Here is a 27,710-nt window from a genome sequence, read left to right as displayed (position 1 = left end):
GATTTCCAGCCGCTGGTGCCTCTGAGTGTGCAGGGGGGCGCGGTGAGGAGTAGCACAGGGGGGAATTATATCATTAGGACCCCACCAGATTACAGTGGAGCTCAGGTGTCATTTATCAAGCCAGAAGGGCTGAGCATTGTCTTTCAGGTGCTGGCAAATCAAGTGCAGATTTGGGAGGTGTGCAGTGCCTGCATTTTTCATACTGTCAAAGGATACGACACTTCTGTAGGTTCTAATTACTCTCAGCACACAGAACAATAGCCCAGTGACAACCTGGCTCCTGTGTGACAGCCTCAGCCTAAACTTCTGCTTCCATTTGATTGGAATAAATTCTATATTTAACAGCACATCTATTTAACATGCCCTTTTATTTTAGTTCCAAGGATGATTCTCGGAAAACCCTTGGTACAAGAGAGCGCAAAATCAATTAGCAGCAGTACGCTCCCAAAGCTAAATGTTGTTTGTTTTTTTTTAAATTCTGCATATGAAATTAGTAAGCTTATCTGCAATTCTAAGTAAACAGAGTAGATGTGGAGGATGAAAACAAAAAGCAAAAAAAAAAGTGAACCCTCCTAATCTGTGTAAGAATGCTGTCATGCATGAGAAATGCCACCACAAAAATCAGGAAATATGCATCTTCTCGTCTCATTGACGTTAAACTGGATTCAGATACTGTACTTCCTCCTCTAGTCATATTACATGAATGACTACCACCTTCATTCAATATCTCAAAAAGCCTTAAATGACAGGGAGGAAATTGTCTTATTTCAGGGCGTGCATATATTGCTTATATGTTATTCACTCAATGACCTTGGTATATACTGTAATACAAGTGAATGAGATTCAAGCAAGTAGAACAGTTTCGAAGGACGCTGCTGACTTTATGTGGCGAAAAACGAAATCCTTAGTGCGGGAAGGCAGAAACTGTGCTGAAATGATACAAAAACGAGCGTAACTCCGAGACGCCTGCGTGCCCACAGGGAGGAACGCTCGGAGAGTGAAATAACGAGGCCTGTATTCAACGACACAGCTCCTCACTTCCAGGGCAGAGGGGGGCCTCACGGCTCTCGGACAGACCCACCTTGGAGCCTTCTTTCGGGAGGTCGAAGGGGATGCGCTGGCGGATTTTGGGAGGGAGCTGCGTCAACACCTCGTCCTTCAGGCGGCGGATCATCACTTCGCTCAGGCGCTGGTGCAGCTCCCCCAGGCTGGAGGCCCCCCTGCAGTCCCACTGGCGCCTGTTTCCGAAAAACCTGCGGGGCACAGACCGGCGGTCACGCACTGCGCGGGGTGACCCCTCGCGCACAGCTGTCCCGCGTCCTCGGCCCGCGCGCTGCAGGGTCGGGACTTCAGGCCCGGCGGCCTCAGGGGCACAGCTCCGCCTTCGAAAGCAGCTGCGCTCGCTGCACAAAATCTGTCCGTTCTACTTTTTAAAACCTTTTTTTTTTTAATTTATGCTATGAGGATGCACTAAAAACACAAGCACTGGCTATTTGTTGCATTATTAATGCCTCTCGGGACAAACATTAAAAAAAAGACTTATTAAGGGCGAAAACCGATAAAAATTAGCAAGTATCTCTGTATTTATTACATAATACGTAATAATGCTAGAATCTACATTTCCCTAGCAATCAACCTCCCATCCTTTCCAAAATACACATATTGTAAATAACATCGCATAGAGGTCCAATAATAACACTGAAATTATGTGCATTCGTCTCTGTCCACCACAGTACGTGACTCACACGTACATTAAGGACAGTTCAAATCCAGAGGTATCGCAAAAAGAGCTTTCTGAAATCCAATTACTTTTATGTCTGATTGGAGGTTTCCGTTTTACAGCTGCAATATGGGAAGAAGAGAAAGCAAACATTACACTCAGTAATCAATGATCCCATTCTCTAGGAAGGGATTTCTATGCACCTTGAAAACAGATAGTTTTTGCACATTGCCTGTTGTCTGACTTTCTTTCTTACACAATTCTACTGTTGTTTTTTTGTGCTACTTACCGTGCTAGCTAAATAGCATTTCATTATACCGTATACCTGTGTATCAGTATAACGACAATAAACTTGAACTTAAACCCCCAAAAGTTAGTCCCAAAAACCTCCATGCATTAAAGTTGCATTAAGAATTTTCCTATATTGATGTGATTCTAAGGAATAACACTTTAAAAAGCAAACCATTAAAAGGGGATTACCTGAAATGAGCATTGCAATATTTCGCAGCATAATCAGACCATGTTCCGAATCTCCTAGGATACAAGGCATCGATCTGCATAAAAAGCTGTGAAGACATTCAGGCAATTAAAGAATCATCCCTTTGTAATACAACAGATCTGATATTTTGCATTAGACGTAGTACGGGTTTCTAAAGAACAACTAAAATTGAATAATATAACTGTAATTGGTAGCAGTAAAAGAAGACAGGGTTTTCAAAATGCAATTATATTTGATAGCTTGACAATATCTGCAAATATCCCACAAACACACAAAAAGTGGCGAGAGGTGGTAGATCGTTCATTGAGTTAAGCAGCTTCTGAGGATCTGATCTGTGTTTCAGGAAAAAATATTGACTTTTTAAATTAAAAATGTATTCAATGATTACAACAAATACAGAATGTCATTTTGCTTTATTTAACACCTGTTCCAACTTATTTCATTTCTAGAAAATGTTCTCTGTAAGATTTTCTCTCTTTCCATTGTCATTTCATTAACTATATATTCACTATACGAGGCACATACACGGAGAGTGTTATAAAATACACTCTACAATTACATACTATACTCTAAGGCTGCAAGCTATGTTTTAGCGTTTATTCCACTTTTAATTCATGCAGAACAAAAAAACTGTGAAAAACTAATCTTGTAGCTATAACATAATGGCAATATCAAATACATGCTGGAATGAGCTTGTGAACTCCTAGAGGCATGGGAATATTAATTTATTCTACTCTGAAATTGCACTGAATCTGTGAGAGAAAAAAAAATATATTGCTCTTGGTGCTGAACTTTCAACAGATCTGACAACAGCCATGTAGAGAGATTATGTGAAGAGGTACCCCTGTTTAACCCAAATCTCTGTATCGCCAGGATTCGCACAGAACACAGTGTAACTGGAACAAAGGAAGCATTTTTTTATCTATAAAATGGTTTAAAACAGAGGACGCAAGGCACTGGCAAATATATAAAATGCACTTTGCGAGTCAAAAACCCCAGATGAGATTGTCACTTTTATTTTAATTTTGCCAATATGCTCAGCAAAAGCACTTCCCTGTTTCAGATAGATTTCACCCTGGGTGAAGCCCTGGATTTAAAGTATGGCATAAATACGAGATAAGAGAATAACTCAATTTTGCACATTGGAGCACCGACAGTATGTCACACATCAATATTCGATTAACTCTTTTATCACCAGAGCCCCTTTACAGAGGGACTCCTCTTGTCTTCCTCCAGGGCGAACGCCTGTGTGGTTCCGTGCAGAGCGCTACTCGACGGAGACGAGGGCCGTACCTCCTCCGGTCGGCCCAGCGCCGGGGTGCCCGTGAGCAGAACCGCTCGGGAGGCCTTCTGGATCAGCGGCACCAGGATCTTGGTGCGTGCGGCGGTCCTGGACTTCAGGTAGTGGGACTCGTCTACAATAACGACCCTGAAGCTCTGGGCCTCTAGGGCTCCGAGCAGCAGCTTGGCGTCGGAGGTGAGGAGGCCATAGCCCAGGACGGTGACCAGGCTGGTGGGAATCCGCCTACACAGGCAGCACACAGAAAGGCAGGGGAACGTCACTGCTGTCTGAGCTGTGGGCTTGGGCTCAGTGTGCTTTCCCCATGAACGCCCCTTAACTGCAGCGAAGCCCAGCACCTTTCTCAGTGCTTAAGGCTCCTCCGCATTTTTGGATTCAAGTTACTAATTACTTTGCGAAAGTGTTCGCAGATCACAATAAAATTGTTTTGCACGAGGAATTAAAAAACAACGCTTGCATTAATTACAGAACAATCTCTTCTCGGGGTTTGATGCTATATGTAATAATTTCCCTTTATATCACACAGCAGGAAAAACAGAGCGAGTGTTACCATAGCAGCACCCAGAATGGTGGATGTACAGTAATGCTGAGAATCCTCAGGGCGCAGTGTTCCTGCAGCAACACCAGCTTATCAATTTAGTTTAATCTAACTTTAGAAAAATAATTAACTCAACAGCATGGCACTAATTGTAACACATCAGAGGGAGCACGACCTGATCTTGAAACAGCTTCCTTGATTTTCTGTAGCATACTGTACCTGACAAACCTTTGAGTATCTGTGTTTTTTCAAGCACTATATTGAATTCCCAGCTCTGAAATCCGTTTTTCGTACAGCATGGCAGTTTGGCAATCCTTCAAGCCACTGAAGGGTTGACAACAGGAATACCTGCCCTGGCACTTTTTTATTTCTATTTGCTTTGCTTGTGCATTAATTACGGGAGCACATTTTTCACAAAACATCAAAACCAATTTCTCCCGCAGCAGGGCAAACACTCCAACAAAGTGCTCAGGGGAAAACGTTCGTAATTCATTTACTGCCACTCTACCTTCACACCTGTTTTTAACTAATGAGACAAAAAATGCAATAATGCTGTAAAGTTTCATAAAAATCTTTCAGGATGTTAATTCAAGAGTCCCTAAAGGCAGTGTAAACATTTCTTTCTGATACAATTTATATTATCTCTGCACATCTTCTCAATCCAGAGGTATTTTTCATTCGGGGATCTTATTTATCCAAAGAGCCAAGAGGAACAGAATATAGCGCGTGTGTGTGTGTGTGTGTGTGTGTGTGTGTGAACCTGCAGCTAACTTGTGGAAAGTTACTCATGCAAAACCAGGCGCTTGGTAAAGAGCACGGACATCACCAGACAATCCCAAACCCATGGTTCTTTCACACGTGCAGCCTGGTGAAGGGCTGTGGAGCAGGGAGAGCCAGGAGGAGGACATGAAAGGTCTTCTCCTCCCCCATCCAGGCGCAGAACCAGGGCCCGCTCTCCTTCAATGAGTCCTCCGTTAAAGGGCGTTGTTTTTTATATACGACGACACTTACTTTTAGCACCGTACTCTCAAGCACAGACTCAAATTAAAACTGGCAATCGGAGTCAGGTACTCTGCGATGCGATTCATCACAGCAACGTGGGTGCAAGGGGACGCTCACGATGCAGCGCTCTCACCCAACGTCCGTTTTGCTCTCCACCAGATTGATGTCATCGGGGTTCAACTCGGGGATCCACTTCTCCATCTCCTCCACCCAGGGGTACCTCATCGACGAGGGGACCACGACGAGCAGGGGCCACTCCTGCTTGTACAGCAGGGCCACGGAGATCGCCTGGATCGTCTTCCCCAGACCCATCTAGCGCGCCAGTTCAATGACATGCGGAGCATGAAAAGGCATCGCCCAGAGGCGAAAAGCACTGGACGTTTAAAACGAAAACAGTCCAGTACAATTCTTTTACATTGCACTTACATTCTGGAAACAAGGACAAATCGGCAGTTCACCTCCTGTAGCTGCAGTAAATAGCAGACTTCATTAGTTAGAAAATGTCTAAAGAAAGGATTTCCATTTCTAGACCATGATGTTTCACTATTTCACGTTAGGATTAATTGTGGTGGAACAGATTATTCGCCATACGGCTGTAGACACCTGTCCCACACCTGAACTCCCTACATTAGAGAAACAACTGATAATGAAGGATGAATAATATGACATACTCAGAACAGTCACAAGTTATTATGGAGAATTCTTACCTCATCAGCTATCATACACCTGAAAGAGATGGAGAAAGAAGAAAAATGATGATTCTAGGAACTGGGGCTGTGTCAAAGGAAAGCAGGAGAGTGCTGGCCTTACATTTGCTGCAATTTTTCAATTTAATCAAGATGGGGAAAAAAACGTCCACGTGAGTTTCCTTTCTTTATACAATGAGAACAGAAACAGCCACCATTTATCATAAGAGCTTCATCGGGATGTCAAAACAATATTACCTTATTTATCTCTCGGAGTCTTTCTGGACAGTGTAACCCTGAGCTGCTGAGCACAGCAGGTAGCAGAAGAGCTATCTTTCTCACATCCTCTTTCACTGACCTGCAGTTTCACAGCAAAATATTCCTAATGCACAAATGGGGGCTTTGGACATTCGGGATTTCTCCTATCCGTGAGCAACGTCCGTGTTTGTCAGAGGGCAGGGAGCACTGTCAAGAGACACTCCATTATTGTCTTGCAGGACTGCCAGGAAACGCAGAATAAAAATGTCACCTCGCCTTCGGACTTCATCTGAGGCATTTCAAGCCGTTCGTCAACAGCGACCTGCGTTACTCTTTGTTTAAGCAGCAGGCTTTGGGAAAGGCACAGTGAAAAGCAAACTGGGGTCATTTTCCCTAAAGGACCCAAACGGCTATTTCCACACAGGGAGGGTGTATCACTAACAGATGAGTAAATCTATTCCATGATCACGATCAATTAGAAGCTAAGGAAATAGGGACCGAGTTCTCATACATTGGAAGGTTTTGTTACTCGGCAAAGGATGTTTTAAGATTAAAAAAAAAGACAATACCCCCAAAGTAAATGAGCCCAGCACCCAAAATACTGATTTTAGGAAGCACAAGCAGCACAGCTCTCTCCCGAATAAAGGGCGGCTCTTCTATTATCAGCTAACTGGGGGCTGCGAGTCGCAGAAGAACTGGATTGTCACATGTGTCACACATGCAGCAGCGTTTCAGGCGTCACACTGTACTTCATTAACGAAAACAGCCCGGAACAGATGCTCTATACATAACTAGCGAGTTCAATCACGGGGAATCAGGTACAGGGAACAGCGTGGAGGAAAGTTGATACAGCGTCCCCCCCAGTTTCATAAACCTTATTTCCTGAACACTGTAAAATGCTGTATGACTCATTCTTTGATACTTCCTTGTGTGGTACTCCATGTATCCGCAAAGAAAAGCTTCAGCACATCAAGAAGGGGAGCCATCATCCTTCTCAGCTCTATAGTTAATTAAACATGAGCACCACCAGTCTCTTACCTACGGATTCCGCTTTATTAACGACTGCGGCTCCCTGCTGAAAAGAACCGCGGCTCCCGTTTGATCTGGTGCATTTCTGCTCCGTAATTTGTCTAACGATAAACGCTTTGCAACTTTTTCAGCATGTTCCAGCCCTCACCCAATAAAATCAATATAAGCTGGCGGAGGAGTATCAGATTGAAGAAAAGATTTTAAAGGGATGTTTATCTCTGCCCTTACAGAATGACCGCGAATAAAAATAAACCGCCTGTCGATGTGCCTCGTTGGGGGCGATTAATTGGCGTTGCATGCGTGTGTGTACAGTATGCGCATGGATTGTAAAAAAGAGAAAAAAACCTGAATGAAATTGTTAAAACATCTTCTCATTAAGCTGATGGTGAGTGAGAAAACCATTTCATTTAGGCTGCATCACAAGAGCATTAATGACATTTTAGGCCAAACACCCCTCAGAGACACCAGCTCTTCAACCATTCAGCCCTTATTTTCCAGATAAGCCTGGATTTCTTCACCTAACCAATGAGGCTTCCTGCGCAGAGCAAAGATAACATTTCACAGCTTCAACTGTGTGCCAAAACGCAACAGATTCAGTTTCTGAAAAGCTAACTCACTCTTATTTTTCCAGTCACATTTCAGCTTTTCATTTAGAATTGCAAATTATAAGAGAAACTGTCTACCATAATGATTCTGGTAATGCAGGCAATTAAAAAATTGTTTTGCGTCAGCAAATAGGAGTCTTCAAAGTACGCTAAAGTGCTCTTCAGAGAAACTGTTCTCATTACTTTTTCAGTAAGCTTACAGATCTTTTTATTTACTGAAGCTGCAAAGGAAAATTGGGACATTTAACTGGTAAATATAGAAAGCAGCTGATGACAGTTACATATCACTTTCATCTTAAACATATAAGATTACCCTCTGCATACTGGATTTAGCCGTCTCTTGTAAATTCCACAACACCTCAATGCAAAAATAATAAACACTGATGGAAGATTTTTTCTCTCTATTTTGGCACTTTGAAAATTCGTCTAGTTGCAACTCCCAAATCACAGCTGACAGGTTTATTTTTTCTGTGCCCTGGGTCATAACCTTGATCCATTTTTCAGAGAATTTTCATTCAGTTGAAACAAAAAAAAAAGCTGCCTTATTTATCCCACCCAATAAGGAGCTGCGCTGTTTCGATGGCCCAGGAAGAAAGCTTTGGAGAGCTTACAGCTCTACCTCTCCGCCTAGTTTGAAGGCCTTGATTAATGTCCTCTCTGACACTTTCTTTTTTTTTTTAATTGCTTGTACACCCATTCATCTAAAGTACTCTAGACACAAGCAAGCAAAACCTCATTTTAGCACTGCGATCCTCCTGTGCATTAATCATTCCTTTTTATATAACTAGGTGCGCCAGCAGACTAGTGCCTTCCCAGCTGCTCTATCTGTGTTGCTAAACAACAGCATGCTATCTTTAAAAACCATTGAGAGACCCAGAAGAGATGACTGGAAACGTATGTGCAGCGCTATCTCCTGACAACAAGGAGCAATGTGATGCTTAAAGCTGCCATTTTCCACATGCTCCTGACTGAGCTGGCCCAGCAGTACAACCCCGCTCAATTGCTTCTGCTTTGTTCTCTTGATCCTCTCCTGTATTGTGCACATACTTCCGGCTTCCTTCAGAGACCGATGATAAAAACCTCCAGGTTGACTCATGCTCAGCTTCCCCACGCAGCTTCTTCTGCTGCTGCTCCTTACAGGACTGCAGGAAATGGAAATGTTCTCAGCTGACCTCTGTCAGGCTGGGAGGAAAGGCCACATCTGGGATTAGAGGAAAGCATAGACTGTCTCAAGGAAAGACACAAAACAATAAAGACAAATACTGATGACCAAGGCAAGATCAAAACGTTGACCCACATTTCAGGCACTGGTTCCTGATTTGCCCAATTTTGTTGCGGCTCTCTGTTTAACAGGCTACTTGCATCTACACAGGGAAAAACTGACCTTAAATATGAGGTTTGGAATTTGCCATAGGTCAACTGGTGAATTTAATCCACATTACTGTTTACAGTGTAGAATTGTTCGGAAGAAGTCTCATTTTCTAAGAATCGGATGGTGATCAAATACTTGCACAAACATAACAGAATTCATTTAGGAGGATTCACTTTTATTATTCTTCAGCTATTTTAAAATGAATTTAGTATTTTATAGGTTTATTTCCACTATCGCATACCACTTTTCCACCCCATTTCACACTTCCTTTATGTTCACTCCAGCTGGAATCTTTTAAAACTTAGCATCCTCAAGACCACATTTTTTTAAGAACACAAGGGAGAGAAGAGGTTATTCAGTCTGTTTGTTAGTTAATAGCTAATTGACCCAAGGATCTCTCCGAGCCGTTTCTTGAAAGAAACCAGGGTATCGGCTTCAACAACATGGCTGTATAGCTTGTTCCACACCCCTACAACCCTTTTTGTAAAGGGTTCCTTCTGTCCGTGGGTTTAAATGCCCTTCCACATAGTTTCACTTGTGTCATCGTATTTCTCTATATATTCTGAAGAAATCTGCTGGGTCTACTTTGCCAGGACCTTTGAGGATTTTAAAGACTTGTATCGGGTTCCCTCCAAAATATCCTTATTCAAGTCTAAGAAGGATTAGTTTTTTCAGTCTGTCAGTGCAGGGCATTCCCTTAAGATCTAGAATATATCTAGCTGCTTTTCTCATTACTCATTCCAGAGCAGCAATGGCTTTTCTTCTGTTACATGGTCCCCACAATATGTTCACATTATTTTCATTTTTTTAAAAACAAGTAACAGTTTACAAGTTTTGTCCATGATGTTCCCACTATCTATCTATTAAATAGCACGAATCTTTTAAATCTATTTGAGAATAAAACAAATACAGTCCTAATAATCATGCACACCAACTGAAGACTTTAACCAAATGAAACCTCAAGCTGAGATTAGCGGTGGAGGAGGGCGATGGGTTAAATTCTGGTACCAGCACAACAGTAGCTAAAAGAGACACAGGCCTTTTCTTTTCTATAATGGCCTTTACAGACAGACCCAGGGGAAGATTATTGGATCTCTCAAAAATCGATGCCTCAAAATATCTAAAAGCACTTGTGCTCCTACAGTATGCAGGTGAATCATGGGAGGAACACTACAGCAAATGTCATATCCAAGCCCAGTCCAGACTTTATCAACGGAAGCTGAGACACACAAAGAATCAGATGAAATCATGCTGTGATTTTTATCTGGTGAAATAAAAAGCCTCCAAGCTCGGAAGCAGACAGCGGAGGAGCTGGTACTGGCCTGTCCACCAGCGAGGTTTCACACCAGCTTAGGCTCAGGGGACAAAAAAACCCCACTCAATGTCACAGCACGGCCTCTAAACTTGTACAGTATGTGCACAAGGAGACATCCGGGTCATTAAGAAGAAGCACTGTCATTACAAACAGGCACATATTTGAGCCTGGATAACAAGCGCACGCCTAAATATTCTCCCAGTATTACCCGAGGTGATTCGGGAACATGACAAGTAGCACCGCTGATATCCTATCCCGTTCTCCAGCGAATGCAGACCACGAGGGCAGGAATTTTCCGCCTACAGCAGGGTGAAGGAGAATATTGTGTAAGCCCACTGCCAGTGTAGGTGTCCCAGTGTTCTGTGCGTGCTTACCCACTGGTGTGAGTCAGTGTGCTGCTGCACAATGTGCCTCCTCTCCACCCACTCAGAATCACATCATCCGCCCGACTGCAAGATTAGCATTTTTCACTCCTTCTTATTAATGGAGGGGGAGGGGGGGGGAGGGTAAGTTCACAAATATATATTTTCCCCAATCAGTCTTGCAAGCAAATGTGGAAATGGAGCTGTTTTATAATGGGTTTTTATATTTCTAAGTTAAGCCCCTTAAATAGTTCTTTATGCTAAAAGTGTTGTCATGCCACTAAAAATCAGGAATGTAGAAAGCCGACATGAATTATTGTCATTATTCCTGCTATGCATTTCGAATTATGATGAAATATAAATAATATAACAACATATGCAGAACTGTGCATATCAGCAAAAACACCCACATAAAGCCCAAACCACCCACACAAATGTCATTTTCACATGTTTCCCATTTGAGGAATTACCAAAAATCCTCTTCTAAAAAAAAATATCAAAATTCATACTTGCCAAAACCTCCACATTTCATCTAGGAGCCAGAGTTTTATCCCTGAATATTGAGCTTTTCTTACTTAATAAACTTTTGAGACATGTTTCCAGGACACCAGTTTCATTAATAACTTGCCAAAAAAACAACATAAAGTTTACACAGTTCAGGTGAGACACCCAAATCAGATGGATGAGAGTAAGGCTACTGTCTTTCTTTCGGTTTTACCGATTCCTAATTATCCCAGATTTTTTCACTTACTCTGCACACTTTGCAGGTGGGTCAAAACTAAAAATGTATAGAGCTGCCCGTGGTGATAGATGGCACTAAAAAAGCCATCAACAGCTCAATAAATACGCATTTCCAGGGCCTCTGTCCAGCAAATAATGCTGTAAAACCCACCAGAAGGGGTTTAACTTCAAAGCACGTTCACTGGGAGGCAGACTGTTCCATTAAGCTGGATGAAGCCACGCTGAATGAAAGCAGACTTTCCCAGCTCCCCAATTTCACAAAACGATGTGTAAAGGCAGACATCATCCCGGGAGGTTTCAGAATCAATTTGCAAATAAATCGCGGAGGCTGGGAAGAGCAGGCGGAGGCGAGGGCCTGTACAGTAGCTTCGGCACAGCCGACACGTTACCGGCTCCCGTGATGGACGGCTCTCAAGATTTTAATATCAGGATGTCAGTTACAACTGCCTAACTGGAGAAAGACTCGCCGAAATTAGCACCAGCATGAAGAATTGGGGGTTTAATTGGGCAAAATAATAATGCATTTTAGAGATTCCGACGGCTGAAAACCCTCCCAGCACCTTTCCTACTATACTGAAGTTCGGGACACCGGGAGGACTTAAGCCTGTGATTAATCTGCCCTTGTCCTCTCGCCTAGACAGACAGGCTCTTATCTGGCAATCAGCGCGCAGAGGGAGGTTACACTTGAACCCTGGTCTAGAACATTTATCTGCTAGCTGCTTACTGAGCCGAGGAGGCCGGGCTACCGCCTTCAGCATGACTTGTTCCACACTCCCACACACCTTTATGTAAAGAAATGCCTCCTGCCTTCAGTTTTAAATTCACTCTCCCGTAGTTTCCTTGTGTGCCCTCAGATTCATGTTTCAAAGATAAAAAGACTGAAAACGTACACTGGGCTTACTTTATCATCTGATGGCTGATGGGTCTGAATAGATCAGAAAAAAAACCATACACTTCTTTCATTTTGTCAGAGTAAGACATTCCTTTAAGCCAGGAAACATAGCCAGTTGCTCTTCTTAGGATTTTCCAGACCAACAACATATTTTGTAATGTGTAAACCAACATTGTACACACTGTTCTAAATGACATCGTACCAGTCTAAGGTACAAACATCCCTTTTAAATTCTTCCCTTTTAGCTTTATTAGCCTCTTATTTCCAATGCTTTTATGCTTCTCCACATTGTCTACAACATGAACATGACATATCAATGTAAGCCACTTAAATCATGACACTGATTTCATGACTGAAGCATCTTCAGTCACAGTGTTATTTATGTTATATATATAGTTTGTCTGCTACCTTCATGTAATGCTCCGGACTGTTTTACATTAAATGTCTTGTGAATAGTTCTTGCCCACTCGTGAAGATGGAGAATCTTTTTGAATTTTTTACAGTTTTATCTTTGTCTGAAAAGCAAACCATGACCAGATCTAGATGACTGGTAGAAACTGAGAAGACCAGTGATCCCAGTACAGATCCGACTGTTACTCCACTGCTTCCATCACTGCAGTTTGAGTATTCAGCTCTTCGAGGGCAGCTGTGTCAGTGCCAGGGCTGAAGAGGAACAGGCAGAAGTTAATTCTATGCTAAAAAGTAGAAATAAAGAAAAACAGCCTTTTAGCTGCAGTCCCTTAAAGAAGGCTCCTCAGCCAAAACACTGTTTCTTCTTTTTTTCCAGAACAGAATTAACCTCTGCTTGCTCAGGCACCCATGTACTGTAGTTCTAAAACATGCATGACGTGAATCTCTACCCATGTCTACCAGGTGCTGCTTGCAAATGTCATTTTACAATTAATGTTTATGAGGAGATATCCAAAGCCCTCTGAAAAAGTTATTTTGTGATATTTACAAATGTCTTTATTACCATTTCCACCACCGAGCTAAAAATATACGTCTTCCGCTGTTCTGGTTTGGTGTACAGAACTGTAATGAGTCATAACCGCTTAAATTATTAAATTAAAATCAAAGAAATAAGGAAAAAAAACTTCAGAGCTTTATTGGTGTGTTTTCAAAAGAAAAAAGTAAAAGTTTTTAAAATACTTCTTTAACGCAAAACTTTGTAACACATTCTGAAGAAAGCCTGTTATAAAATACAGCTTCTACATTTTTATCTTCAACTGCAGTGTGAAGAACATCTTGCTATCAGTCAAGACATAATGCGAGTGCTGAAAAAAGAAGCAGTATAGCCAATATATATGCACGCGAAGGGAACTATTTCAAGATTATGCAAATTCACAAATCTAGTTATGGTATGTAGTGTGTGTTTTGATGAAAAGACGTTCCAATAACGAGATAACATTTTGCCAAAACCATCTCTTTCGGTACTTTGACACATCTTCATCATGGCTCATCCATGGAAAAGTCCTTGATCAGATAAACAATCAACAATCAACCAAGTGCAATAAGATTTAAAAAAAGCAGTTTGACAAAACTATTATGCCTTGTAAATAATTACAAAGCACAGACAGGATGTCACAGCTGAGCAATTATTGTTCTAATCACTGCATTCAAAACAGCCTACATTGAAGATCAGTTCGTGGATTCACATGTTTCAGGAGCCTTTAGAAATACGAAAACAAAAAAAGTTGCCTTTGCTTTTAACTACTATCAATACACAAGGCTTTCCAATCTTTTTTTACAAACTGAAACAATTTACATTTCACAATGTCACATTCAAGTGCCCTACTTTTCCTCCTGTCCTAGGGATGTTTTAATGAATACAGCCGTTGCAGCTTGAGAATGTTCTGAAGAAAGGCATTTTTAAAGCTTCAGTACATCAAAACAGAACAGATCACTTTCACTGGCAAACGCTTTTCCTATAACTGGCATTTTAGAAATTTGCCATCTGTGGCAAATAACTGCCACCAGAAATGTACATGAAATTAATACATTTGCATTACTAAAATAGCCATTCACTGCCACTATCAAACATTTAGACAGTTTCAAGCCATGACAATCTTCTACATTCAGAAACAGTCTGTTGCCTTTCTTTATAAGCCTCTGCCTACACATTCTAACAGTACCAAACATAGCTCCTTTGCTATATCTGCTCAAAGGTCCTCATGACTGTCACAGACTTCCCACACAGCAGTTACATAAAAATAACATAAGGCGTCAGCTCAAACATCTCTTCACACAAGTGTGCGTCAATACCGCTGCTCTTCCAAAGGCATTCGACAATAGAACTGAGCTCCATTCTGACCCAGGCAGCACAGCATCGGCTGCAGTAAAGGATAACTAGATTTTCATCGGGCGAAAGCTCCTTGTGTTTGATTTGTGAGTTCCCCGCTTCAAAGCATCCTCTCTCGTCAGTGGTGGTCATGACCCGCGTGTCAATCAAAGTAACGCGTTGTCATGGCCACCGGGGCACGAATGACTGCAGAACGCATTTCTCTTTCCTTATAAAGATGATCTCTTAGAGCCTTTCTAGGTTAACAGGTCGGTGGCAATCCTGCAGATAAAACTGAAGTTAAACAACACTTCAAGTGTGCTGTTTTGCCAGAATCGGTGTGTGCACCACCCTCACAGTTCTTATGAGAAGCGACCCGCGGGCTTTGGAAGCTGTGGAGCAGTTTCAGGGATCAGCTGGAGCCCGTTCTCTGCAGGCAGGCCCCCGAACTCGAGAGAAGTGTTTCTGGTAGGGCCAGCCGGCAGTGGACACGCTGTTGAGCCACGAAAAGACAGGCCCCGTGCCGGGGATGGCGCCCTCTGGTGGCTGCAATCCACATTCAGCGACCGCCGAGTCCGACACGGGCTGATGGTGAGCTGGAGCCCATCCCGGCGGACAGTGGGGTCAAGGCAGGGCACACCTGGGACGGGAGCACAGAGCCTCCAACACAGACCCGACACTGACACCGACGCACTTTCCTGGGGCTCTATCCAGACTTCAGGGTGCCTGGAAATAATCAGCTGGCCCAGCTCCCGGACCTGCCCACCCTGTATCCTGGTACCGATCAGACACTGCATCAGGACCGTGCCTGAGGCAGCACATCGCTCAGTCCGCGGCTCCGGGAACGCTCCCTTCTCAAAAGCGGTCCAGAAACTTTCCCGGCCCCTTTCACCCCCGTCACCCTCAACTTGAGGACAACCGCAACAGAACCAACCTGGAAATAGTGACACGAAGCAATGGAAAAACGAGAAACAGACTAGTTCGGCAGACGCGATGTAGAGGTCTCCAGGTGAGGGTGCGGGGGTGGATCTGCTTCCGAGCGACGTCTTACCTGCCGCGCCTGGAGAGGGCGAACGTCACGCCCTCTCTCTGAAAGGGCAGCAGCCTGCCGCGCAGCCTGTCCGGAAGGGTAGCCAGCCGGCTGTCCAGCTCGCCCGAGCACAGCTGCTCCTGCCCGGCCTCCGCCATGGCGCGCTGCAACACAAGCACCGCCGGGCCATCGTTAGCAGCGCAGACAGGCGGGGGCCCCGGCCTGCTGCAGCACCTGGCCATGACACCCCAGCGCGGGCGAGTGGACTAGACTCTCACCGCAGCAAAACATGATCGCCACGGAAGACACCGGCAACCGGTGCAGAAGCCCTCACTCTCCTGTACGAACGCCTGAGGCACGATAAGCAAACTTGTTTTTTTTTTTCCCCTGACAATTTATTGTTGAGTTATCTGAGTTCTCATAGTGGTTATGTAATAACAGTGCTCTCATCGGGAACCCGAGCAGACGGGACCGGTGCACGGAAGACCTCCCTTCAGCCCCCTGCCCTGCAGACATGCCCCAGCTCTGGAGAGCGGCCCGCTAATGAAAGCGCCCCCTTTATCCTGGATCTTTTGAGTACAATGCCATTCATTCGACAGCCAGCAGGTTAGATTTCTTCCGAGTTCCTCTAAGCTCATAAACGAGCCTTGCTGGTATTAAAAGCTTCTTCTTTTAAAAAAAAAACTTTAAAAAACCCCCGCTGCCTATAGTCTGCTGCAGAATGTATTTTCTGTGCTCATATAGACATCCAGACGTCTGAAACGTCCTCGCACTTGGGTACAAGTTTGCATCAATCGCACCAGAGCTGTCAGGGACGTAATTTTCACAGCATTTCAGGGGAAAGACGTGCACACGAAGTCGAACTAATATATCCCAACGGGCTGACGACTACATGCTTACGCCTTTTGCCGCCTTATAAGAAAGGCACATGCATTTCTTTTTAAAAAAGCACCGCCTTACACCCTGAAGTCAGTCGTATAGTAGAGGAGAGAGTTCAGCAAGCGGTTGAACTCATGAGAGCTACTGCCCGACCAGGTGTAGGTTTTCCACCTGAACTCAGTTCAGGTCCAGCAAGCGAGTGGGCTTTTCTTAGCGACTGTTGTGAAAGCTAGACAAAACTAACCATCCCCAAAACGTACCGGCTCCTTCTTCCCCCAGCTTGCCCGGTGCCTGCCCTGCGGCTCCGAGCTCAGTCACGCCGGCCAGCCCTTGACATTTCCCGCAATCTGTCGCCGCGTCCGACGTGCCTGCGTCATCACGCAAGCCTGACGCAGCCGGCCGTTCGCGGGAAAGGAGCTTCTGGAAGATGGTCCGTCTGCTTCACCCGGCGGTCACCCGGAGTCGTCGAGGTACTGTAGCTGAGCCAAGCCACTGCTGCACTTCAAATCGCCACTCACACTCGTGAACGTACGCTGGCACGCAGTGAAAGGCCCCTGAATGTGAACGTGTCATGCTTATTGACAGTATTGCCGTAGTTGCACTTGTTGATGTTGTGTGGGTGCACATAGGCACAGCGGGCAAGTCTGATTCCCCGCAATGTGAAACAGCCAGTTAATGAATTGCTATAATACCTGTAGTGTGAATGACATTCGTGCTGCTTGTAACTGAGCTGTAAACTAAGTGTTGGACAACTATAGTGAGGCGTCAAGTGATGTTCCGGGCTTTACAAAAGAGAAATCACAGTTAAGAGTTTAAATACACGCTCGGTAGTTTCCTAGGTTTGCAGAAGTGTAGGCTACCGAGTAGATGTGCCATAGCCGTGTCTGACGGCTGTGTCCCTCTCTCATCTTCCGGCATGTCGTGACGCCGGGGACCGGCAGCCCCCGGCCGGAGCAGGTGTCGGGCGCGACACGCGTGGGTCTGCGCCGAGTCCCGGGCCGGCAAGGGCAGGGGAGGCTGGGACCGGAGAGCTGTACGCGAAAACACCCGTGGGGGTGGATGGGGGCGTTTCAGAAAACGCAGTTCGTGAAACCCCGGCCTTCTCGCTTCAAAAGCCGAGACACAGCACCGGGGTTGTGCTTCTGCGGTGAAGTTTGTCCTTCTGGCGTGCAGGCTGACCGAGACCGAGACCGAGACCGAGACCGCAGGTACATGTGCTTCTCCATGCGTGCGCCTGAATATAGCCCCCAGTCTAAACTCGACTCCTGTCCGCCCCGTGATGGCCATATCGCCTTGGGACATTGATCTTCTTGCATCTGCACGGTGGGTCCTGGTACTTGCACATCACCTAAGCTGTGTGTGGTGAATACAGTCTACTGTACTGCGGGTCTCCCTGGATCAGGGCGTCTGCTCAGCAATTAATAATAATAATAGAAAATCATAGGCGGGATCGTCCATTATTTAACACTCGACGAAGGAAATAGGTTATTCGCCTAAAACAGTACAAGGGATGACACGACACGGGGCTCATATGACCCGGCTCCGCGTGTCCCCCAGCTGCTGTCCCCCTAATTGATAAAAGGCTTTTTAATTTAAACTTCTCGCCCGGGTCCCGCCTCCTTCCCGGCAGCCCGGACGGCAGTGGGCGGCCCGCCTGTCACACACACGCTGGCGGGGGCCGTGATTGGCGCGTCGGCCGCCAGCCGCCGCCGCCATTGGCCGAGGGCGCTGTCCGTCACGCCGTGCTGGCGGCCGTGGGGGGCGGGGGCTCTCTCGCTCTCCCTCGCCGTATCCACTGCCTCCCCTCGCCAAACACTCAGTGTTGCTGATACAGACTGAAATATAAGAATATAAGAATTTTTATGTGTATATATCTCACCAAAACAAACACAGAATACAGAAACCCTTACGCGCCCGGTAAGGAGACGTTTACGTTTTATTCCTGTTGTTCATGGGGTTGTGTTTGAAAGCGATTTACAAGTCATTATTTTGTCTCACTACTGTAAACCATGTAGGTCCAGTGCTGACGAAGGCCTAATTATACCAACATACTGCCTGTGCATATGCGATCCAGGCGGTAGGGAGGTATTTTGTCTTCTTGGTTGCCTGCGTTTGGACAGTTTAAGCCTGTTTGTAACGAAACGGAGCTCCCGATGGGCCCGGGTGCGAGAGGGGCACGTTGGGGGACATGGAGCTGGGAGACATGTGAAGGCCCTGCGGTCATCTCGCCTGGCGCTGTGTGATTTTTGGGTTTGGCGTGCGCGGTGCAGTCCCTGCCGGCTTGTTTTGAAACCCCCCGACGTTTGTGTGTTGTTGATTTTCTGTCTGTCTGTCTGTTCGTTTGTCTGTTTTAATCACCGCCGGGGTCGATATGTCGCCTGACACGGGGGGTGATTTGTTTCGTGCGGCTGCACAGGTGACGATCTCCAGGCACTGGAGATCCGGCTGATAGGAGGTGCTTCTTAGGCCGGGTGGGCTGTGATCGCCGAGGGTAGCAAGCAAAGGCACTGCAAGCCTGCCGTGAAGGGTATATGTGCCATTTTCGGAACAGCTCCTTGCTGTCACACCGAACTGGTGGAAGTCCAGCCTCTCTGGCAAAACCTACAAGGGAGTTTAGTTCCCTTTCTGTCTAATAATTGTCCCTCAAAGGGTTAGGATATAACCAAAGATGCTGTTACTGTCACTGTCGACCCAAAGTGCCTGAGTGCCCTTTCTTACTGTCGGCAAGTGAAACAGAACCAGGTGATCCGTCCTCTGATCGGGGCTCGCTGCTGACTTCTTGAATGTGAAGCAGCTTCTAACTGCAGATGTGCAGATGCCAAAACAAGCTTCACTACCCCCGGGATTCAGCATGGTTTGCTTCTGGAGGGTGTCAGAGCCATAAGCCCTTAAGACTCATTTCGGGACTTTAGTCTCCCGGACAGATGTGATTTATTTTGGATTTTGAAGACTATTATGAAAGTAATAGTTGTTAAGAGTCAGTAGTTCAGTGTGCACAGGTGGTGTTTTTCCATGCAGAAGCCACGTTTTCAGTTTCTGTGTAGTGTTTTGGCACCCCTGGAATTGGGAGTTTCTATTGGGAATAAGAAAGGCAAAGGCTTCAGTGACATTCTGTAACCTTTTAAGCACTATGCTTTTGTTGCAAATTTGTAATTTGCTGTAGATCTTTGCTTTCTGGACAAAAGCAAAATTGCCGTTCTGCAGTACACTAATCGATAATTTCAGGATGGCTTCAAAATATTCACATCATTCCACCATAATGCAGCTGTTTTGCAACAGAATTGACAACAGAGTGGTCATCTGGAGACAGGTTGCAACATTCTGAGCAGCAGCTGGGAAACCAGCAGCGATATGCGTTCATTGACGAGATTCCGAATTTCCAGAGTGTCCGTTACAAATTCGATTAGGGAGTTCGTGTTTTGGTACAGTTGTTCTTCTTTGCAAGTTGTTATAGAAACTGTGTTCCCCCATCTCAGAATTTCCTCTTGCTGTTGCCTTTCTGTGTTCGTGGAAATGCCGGAGCGAATCAGTTTCTGGGGTGGAAAAAATAGCATGTCCTTCAAGACTGCGGTTCAGCCAACATCATGCCTGGTGCTCGGCCAGGAACTGCAAGTTACACTGCCAGGTCCTAGTTTTTCACAATTTGCCCCTTAGATATGAAAGCTGTGTGCAAAAGAAAACACCTGCCCTTTTTAATCCTTTCAGTAGTCTCGCCCTGTGTGGAACCAGACCTGTGCTCTCTGCTTGTACACCCGACCATTGTGTCTTAGTGGGAGTTTCGCTTCGTTGTTCGGTGCCAAAGAATTCTCAAAAGGTTGGGCAACTCTCGTAAAATCAGATGCGTACAGTCATGTAATTTCATGTAGTTTGTACCTTTCCTGTCCCCAGTGGTGTTATGTGTACTTCACCCTTATCCTCTTGGAGAGGACATTGAAAGCCACTCGGTTTAAATGGGAGGTACTGAAGATAGAGGGGGTTCTTGTTGTTCCTTTTCATTTTTCAAGGTGTTTATGGTGCTAATTTACCAAGATACCCTTTAGAAGGAGCAGTTTCATAAATCAACCTGAATGACTGATCAACATGCCTGGGTGTTACACGTCTGAAGACTGGCAGATCTCAATAATCAGTCCGTTTTTAGCTTTACTGGGCTGTAACAATACTCATCTTCTCCTGCTGTAATCATTTGCGTGTACTGATACCAAGAAAATGTACTCCTCTTCTTCTTTGTGTTTTGATTCAGAATTGTGTCCTGTACAGATATAGATGTGCTTTTGTTTTAGAAGATAGAGTAGTGCAAATTTGTATAAAAAGTCATTGACATTGATGAAAGCTGTTCCTTTTAAGGAAATACAAAAGAGTATCCATTGCTTGCAAAATGTGTTTAAGTACTCTTCCAACTATAAATCAGTTTGGTTTTAATTCTGTTTTTAGAAGTTGTGTGTTTTAAGTTTATTGCTTTGACATCGTTTATGAAGTCAACACATAAAATACTGTAGCTTGTTAAACAAGTCACAGTTACTTTCTGATTAACTTCACTGTTCTTCATCTACCTTTTTATTATTGAAGAGCTCTACTTGATTAGTTTGGCTATCTAAGTCAGTACCAGAGACCCACCACGACCCTAATAATTGGCCTTTCCTGGTTTTCAGGTGTATTTTTGTTGATCCTTTAGTGTGTAAGTCAAGTCTTGCTTTCGGCACATAGTAGTGCTTCAGTTGTGGTGATTATGGGCTTTAATTTATTTTGTGCAGTGAAATTAGAAATTTCGAATGTCTGCAGAAGCAGTGCGGACAGTACACCTATTATTCTCTGGAAGCTCTTTTATTTCCATAATATCCTTCTCTTTGAAGAGCCTTTGTTAACATGAGGTTTCCGTCGTACTGTGAAAACCTGTGGGCTGGATTACTCTTCTTGCCTCTCGGGAAGAGATGGAGGCATTAATGCATCACGACACCCATTTGCTCAGGGGTGTTAAACCAATTTGTAAGGCCTCAGCTAAGACAAGGTGTTCAGAGAGGTAATTGCCCTCTCGGATGGAAATCTCCTCCAAACACACCCTCTTAAATTGGATGTTGATGCGATACCAGGCCCTGAAAACCTATCCACTTCTTTAAGAAAAGTCGTGGTCCTTTTTAGAGTCTTTGGCCATTCTGTGATGTTTTGAGTGCAGATTCCTCAGGCTGCCTAATCTTATTAAGGCTAATCTTACTGCAGGGCTGCCTGGCAATCGTCTCTTCTCCCGGCTTGGATCTGTCAGGGCGAATAATAATAGCATCTACAAGGTGGTACAGAAGGAATGATTCATGAGCCCCAGCTGATTCAGAGCACGACCTGTGAACATTTTCATTCTCAGAATTCACTGGCTCGCATGGAATGTCCCCAAAAAGGTTTCAAAAATTGTATTTTTTTTTTCGTTTTTCAGCAGCCTACGTTTTTGCCTTTCATACAAGTCTATGGTCTTGCATTAGCCCCCAAAATTTATTCATATACAGGTAGGTGGACATATTTTCAGTTCTATGTTCTGCAGTACACAGGCTGTTTCATAGCATCTAGCAGTGAATTTCTGTCTCTGAAAGACAATAGAATAACTCAGCCATGTTTGTATTGTTCTTTCCTACTATCAGAGTCCTCTTTGTTGTCTAACCTACTTGTCTAACCTGTCTGACCAAGTTTTTGGGTCCACACAAAGTATTTACGAAAGTATCTTCATATATGGCTTAGTTTTTTTTTTATAGCAGGTTATTGAGGTGTTGGGGACCATGCCTATAAAATCTGCGAAGCCCGGTGTCCTAGTGGTTCAAAACGATACATAAAGAATCCCAAATTACTGTAGAAGGATGATATATACAAATGCAAGTAGAAATTGAAATGATAATGTAGCTCTATGCTGCCTTGCCTTTGAGTGAATTGTACTGTTGGTATTTTGCCACAGACCAGCAGCAAATGAATCATGTGGGGACCAGTGTCTGCTGGGGCTGCGATTTCATGACATGACACATTAGTGTGTAACGCTACTGAAGGCACGTGTTGCCTAATTCATAGTTAAGTGTATTTGTAGAATTCTGTAAAAAACATTGCTAGTCTACAGTAGCAGGTTTGTTTTGTTAAAAAGCTTAAAGTGTAAATGGGTGGCTATAATCAAGCTGTGAAACTTTGTCCAGAATTTCTTGCTATAAGGTGCTTTCTTCTTGGAAGGGCCAAACCGCATCAGAGAATGTCATCTTGTGATCTCAAGAGCAGATGTAAGCGATCTAATTATACAGCCATTTAGCAAAATGTGCATTCTCAATCAAGGACACAAGCACCAACAACGAGGTGCTGATCGACACACACGGTGGGCTGGACTGTAATAAAGGTCGACTACGTTCACTCGACAGCTGATGGGCCACTGCATCAAGAATGTCCCGAGATACGGCTTGGTCCTGTCTGGGGGCACTGAGTGACGAGAGACAGGCTCAGGTTTCCATTCCTAAATCATTTGAAAACTTGCTCCAAAATGCCAGTTTCTGGAAAAGCATCAAATTATGTTAACTCATAATATTGTAATATGACAAGGATGGGTACATATGAACCATTTAAGTTGCTTTTTATGGTACTGTAGCTGATGCATTACATGAAGAGTTCCTCTCCCTCTATATTTTCAGGTTGGTTGACATCAAGAGTTTTTTTCCCCCTTCAAGGAGAACTGCAGCGTTATTTTTATATTTCGGGGTTAGAAAGAATCAGCATGGATGAATGCATTTCAAACCACAATAAGAGCAAGAAAATGTACACAGTAACGTGTAGAACCTCCAATTTACATCATAAAATAGATGAAACTTCCAGGTCTGTGCAGCACCATGTTGCTGCCACTGTCTGCAGTTCATTAACTTCCAGTGAGGTGAAGCGTCCCTATTACATTGTAAACAAGCAGGCTTGTGGATACACCTCTTTACGTCCATTAGAAATAGTGCTCTTAAGTTTGAGACCGTTTTGCCAACAAATACTACATGTTGACTCTGCATGCAGTACTTTATTCACTCCTCCATCACGTCACATGAGTCATTACAGTGACTAGTGAGCAGGAAGGGCCGCTTCACAAACTCTCACTCTCGCCTGTGGTGAGACCAGGGGTTTGTGACAATACTGCAACCATATAGCGCTCTCACAAAGTTCACAATTTTGTGTTTAATTGGGAATCTGTACCGTTTTACAATACCATCAATGAATTTATTTCGTCACCGAGAGTGAATAATTGAATGACGTAATAATAATAACAGGTTTGAGAAATCGGGACTGCAATTTCCCGTGTAAATATCACGCCCATGTGTTGAATTTGTCTGAATATGTAAAACTGTTCAAATCTGTGATCTGATGTGAATCTCCCAGGCGCAGTGTGCAGTACCTGGTGGACGAGGTGTCAGACTGTGCCTTGTGCGTGGGCAGTGTTAACTTGGGCTACAGCAGCGGTGCCGCAGAGGCGGAGCAAAGCTGGGCCCGCTTAGTACTGGGAAGGCCGCTGTGCGGGGAAAACCGGCTCGCTGCTGTAAGTGGTGCCAGTGTACCTGCCGGTAGCGCTCGCGCCTCTGGGCCGGAATCTCCCAGACCCCAGCCTGCAGGTGAGGGTCCTCAGGTGAGGCAGGGGAGAGTTTGAAGCCTGGGTGTTGACAGCTGGGTGGCCAATGGCTGAAAGATCCCATGGCGCTCTGGGCTCTCACTCTGGGCTCTCACTCTGGGCTCTCACTCTGGGCTCTCACTCTGGGCTCCCTAGAGCTCATGTGGCAGAGACCGCAGGAGGCTCCCAGTGTGACGCACACTGACGGGGTGTCAGCGTTTTTTCTTTCTGCGAATCAAAGGGAATGTAGTTTTCTCCGATAAGCATGCAGACGTACAAGTAGATTGTCTCTGCAGTTTGCATGTCTGCGAAATTGCTAGTTTTTGCATCGGGCTTTGAGCAGTACCTGTAAAACAAGTACATCCAACTAGCAAAATCCCATAAAGAAATAGAATTTATCCTGTATCTGTGAGACCTTCCTTTTCCTTTTTCTTTCGAAGGAGCTGGAACAGTGGCAAGCTCGTCAGTATGTTCTGTGTGTGTGACATGACATTAATCCGACTGCTAAGAATGCTTCTTGGGAGAAAAGTTTGGGACCTGTTCTTTTCCGATGTTTTTTTTCTGCCCAAGTAATTTCTCAGTTTTTTGCGCAGTGCTGGCCTGTGTTTAGAGTTATCCATACTTTGTTGGAAAAAGCAGTTGCTAAGGAACCAGGCTGTTTTCCTGTAACGAGCCGAAGGCGGGCGCGGACTGTCGCCGGCGTGCGAGGCGCTGGAGGAGAGTCGAGCTGAGCTGAGCCGACACCGCGGCCGGTGCCGCTCCTGCAGTCCCGAACCTCCGCGCCGCAGCCCTGGCCCGACTTCACAAGGGTGCCCCCCCCCCCCCGACTTCACAGGGGTGCTCCCTTTACTGCTCTGCCTCTGCCTCTCTGCAGGGCGTGTCAACACCCCGAGCCAGAAGCCACGGCGCTCCGCCTCCCCGCGCAGGCGGTGTGGACCCGTTGGGTGGCAGCGGCTCACCTTCGCGGGAATGAGTCCGGTAACGCTGGCCTGTCGGAACCGGTGGCTGGGGGTTCGGTGTGGGTGGGGTGAGGTCTGTGCCGCTGTCCTTGCACTCTGGGGTGACCCCCCCTCGGGTCGGGCTGTCCCACCCGACACACACAGCCGTGCTGCTGTGAGAGTCACACAGACCTGCAACCTCTGTGTAACCCAGAGCCTTATAATGAGACAGGAGTACTCCTGGAGGCACAGGGACTCCGAGATGGGTCCTTCAGAAACGGACAGACAGTAGTACGTTCCGTTCCGCCAAGGGACCTCATTATTTTTGTATGTGTGTGGTTTTTTTTCTGGGCTATGCAGCACTTGGAAGTCCTCTGGGAAAATGTACATAAACGTATTTGTCACTTTCAGAGAGCAAATTGCATTGTGAGGCTTAATTAGGATGCCTTGCTCTCATGGCTTCTTTGTGATGCAAATGACTGGGCGGATCGCTTAGGAATGAGTTTGTTCTGGGTTTTTTTTATAAATGTTCTGCCGTTTGTTACTGACCAGGATTTAGTTGGAATTTTTAAGGACGAGGGGAGAGAAATCTGCCCACAGTCAGCTTAACTACCTTGCCTCGGTGCTGTGGCATTATTATCGAGTGTGACTGTTAACATTCAGGTCTCTTTAAAATCTCGGAAAGACCAAAAATAAAAATGCTGATCTTCCTGAGTTTTTTTGTTCTTCCAGCATGTGGATGGAGAGAGAGGGCTGCGCGTTAGGGGGAAGAGGCTCTTCTTATAACATAATGAATCCCAGAAGCAAAGATAATACTTTAATATACGAATTAACTGGGTCTTGTAGGAATGGGAAACGATTAGCCCACTTCTCTCACAGCGTTGTGTAAGGCAAAGTGTGCTCCTGGCATTTTCGACCTGCTGTTTCATACGGAGCGACGGACTCTCTCCGCACCTCGCAGGCTTATCGAGAGTTCATGCCCACCAGAGTGCGCAAAAAATAAGAACCATTCCCCCTGCCCCCTTCCAGAGGATTCCGACAGCCGAGTCGGAGCTGGTCTCCGCATGAAATTATTCTTTATTGTGTGAGCTGTGCCGTCAACAGTGCAGCACTTAGAGTCTGCAGGATTTTGTGTTCTGCCGTTAGTCATTCTGGCATCTTTATGTTGAGCCTCGTCGTTGGGGAAGATGATAACTCCTGCTAAATCCTTAAGTGGACCACAAAGTCCTGTGAGGTGGAGTGTGGTGTTAGAGTTGATTAATATTGAAATACAGTAAGCCCCCAGCCTGAACATGGCAGATCAGCAGTTCAGGGTTTTTATGAGCGAGATCACTCAGCTCTCTTCACCTGATAGCGCTGCGCCCCGACTCCTCCGGAGGTGGGATTTATCATCTGATCAAGCCAGGAGCAGCACGGCCACGTGGGAGAAGGCAGTGAATAGCTGATGAGGCGTCATCGCAGGCTGTGACCCGGCCTGCCAGAAGAGCCACAGCGTCTCCGCTCTCTCTGTTCAGTGAGATTTATTGCGCACATCCAGCCAGCGCTATCATGAGGCAGACAAGGGTACCGTGGGCAGCGCACAGGGAGCCCAGGTGTATATATTACCCCCCGAATAATAATAATGGTAATATATGAAAACCCCACACATGGTTGCTTTCCTGTTAAAGAAGCTCTATATTAGAACAATCCCACGGACCCTTTGGTGCAATAAAGCTGTTTGCTGTCTGTTGTATATTGGAGGTGTTTAGAGGTAGCAAGGGAAATTTTGGAAGCATCATTCCCCCTGATTTTTAATTAAGCCTTTCCATCGAAAGGGATTGTTTTATGGAATTGTTGTGGAAATATCAGCGTTAGTGTCAATAGCTTAAGAGGATGTCGAAATTACTGCACGGGTTTAGCCTAATTACACCCACACTGCGCTCCCTCACTTGCTCGGGGCCAGCCTGTAAAGTCGTATTTAGCGGCTGGCGTCTTTAAGTTGTGCAGCAGAGTGCCATTCTTTTGATTTGATTTTGGGCTGATTGCTGCCGCACTCCGAACGTAGCGCGCCGAACGCCAGGTTTTAATTGGCGATACTCAAAGGAAAATGTTGATGCACACAAAATCGGCTGTAAAAGGGGGCAGCTGCGTAGATGAGAAGAGATGACTTTGTTAGGGTGCTGAGGGCTTTCTAGGCTCTTTTAAGCCGTTGTGGATGTTTAACGATAACGCTTCTTTGTTTAGCCACCGTAGACGTAGTCTATTCAGAAGCAGCGGAGAGAACAAGGGAAGTTTCAGAGAAGCACGGCAGCATTAAGCGTCTTAGTACGATATTTCATCCCGGCTCCTGTTGTGACCTTTCTCACCAGAACATCATTATTCACGTCTGGAGTGGTTTCTGCACTTCTGTCTCCAAAGCCATTACCGCTAGGAGGCTGTTGTGCACCCTGGAGTGCGGGGCTACCAGAAAGTCAGCCTGAAATCCCCCCCCCCCAATAATTGAGCCTTTCATTTCAGGATGTGTTTTTCCCCCGTGGGTGTTTATGTATCGGTCGTTGTGCCGCAGTCCCCGACGGGCGCGCTCGTGTGGCGAGAGCTGTGGCGTTAGTGGCAGGGTCGTCGAGCGCCAGACCCCCTCGTCCTCGGGGGGGCGCTAACGAGGGAGCTGCGGTCATGCGGGGATCAGCTGGTGC

General features: G+C 45.4%; 2 protein-coding genes across 10 annotated transcripts in view; one reads left to right on the top strand and one right to left on the bottom strand.

Annotated features, from left to right (window-relative positions):
* Window positions 1-16,907, bottom strand: part of zranb3 (zinc finger, RAN-binding domain containing 3) — a 42,079-nt gene extending 25,172 nt beyond the window's left edge. Inside the window, exons 1-7 of one of the 4 annotated variants that reach the window (XM_069196259.1) lie at window positions 16,751-16,907; window positions 15,649-15,791; window positions 5,767-5,785; window positions 5,193-5,371; window positions 3,513-3,744; window positions 2,201-2,286; window positions 1,082-1,253 (exon numbers count right to left, since the gene is read on the bottom strand). In XM_069196259.1, coding sequence (XP_069052360.1) covers window positions 1,082-1,253; window positions 2,201-2,286; window positions 3,513-3,744; window positions 5,193-5,371; window positions 5,767-5,785; window positions 15,649-15,791; window positions 16,751-16,753 — 834 coding nt within the window. In that variant the 5' untranslated portion in view covers window positions 16,754-16,907. The remainder of the gene's footprint in view (window positions 1-1,081; window positions 1,254-2,200; window positions 2,287-3,512; window positions 3,745-5,192; window positions 5,372-5,766; window positions 5,786-15,648; window positions 15,792-16,750) is intronic. The other 3 variants (XM_069196256.1, XM_069196257.1, XM_069196258.1) reach the window with 3 other exon arrangements.
* r3hdm1 (R3H domain containing 1) overlaps window positions 16,883-27,710 on the top strand; it is a 50,008-nt gene continuing 39,180 nt past the window's right edge. For 2 of the 6 annotated variants that reach the window (XM_015358351.2, XM_015358348.2), the window contains exon 1: window positions 18,280-18,423. The gene's annotated coding sequence lies outside the window, so the exon portion shown is untranslated. Of the gene's footprint in view, window positions 16,977-18,279; window positions 18,424-18,521; window positions 18,592-27,710 lie in introns of those variants that run through there. The other 4 variants (XM_069196253.1, XM_069196254.1, XM_015358347.2 and 1 more) reach the window with 4 other exon arrangements.

This window comes from Lepisosteus oculatus, chromosome 12 (assembly GCF_040954835.1).
Source record: "Lepisosteus oculatus isolate fLepOcu1 chromosome 12, fLepOcu1.hap2, whole genome shotgun sequence".
In the NCBI taxonomy this organism is placed as follows: domain Eukaryota; kingdom Metazoa; phylum Chordata; class Actinopteri; order Semionotiformes; family Lepisosteidae; genus Lepisosteus; species Lepisosteus oculatus.
This window is presented reverse-complemented; position numbering and strand designations above follow the sequence as displayed.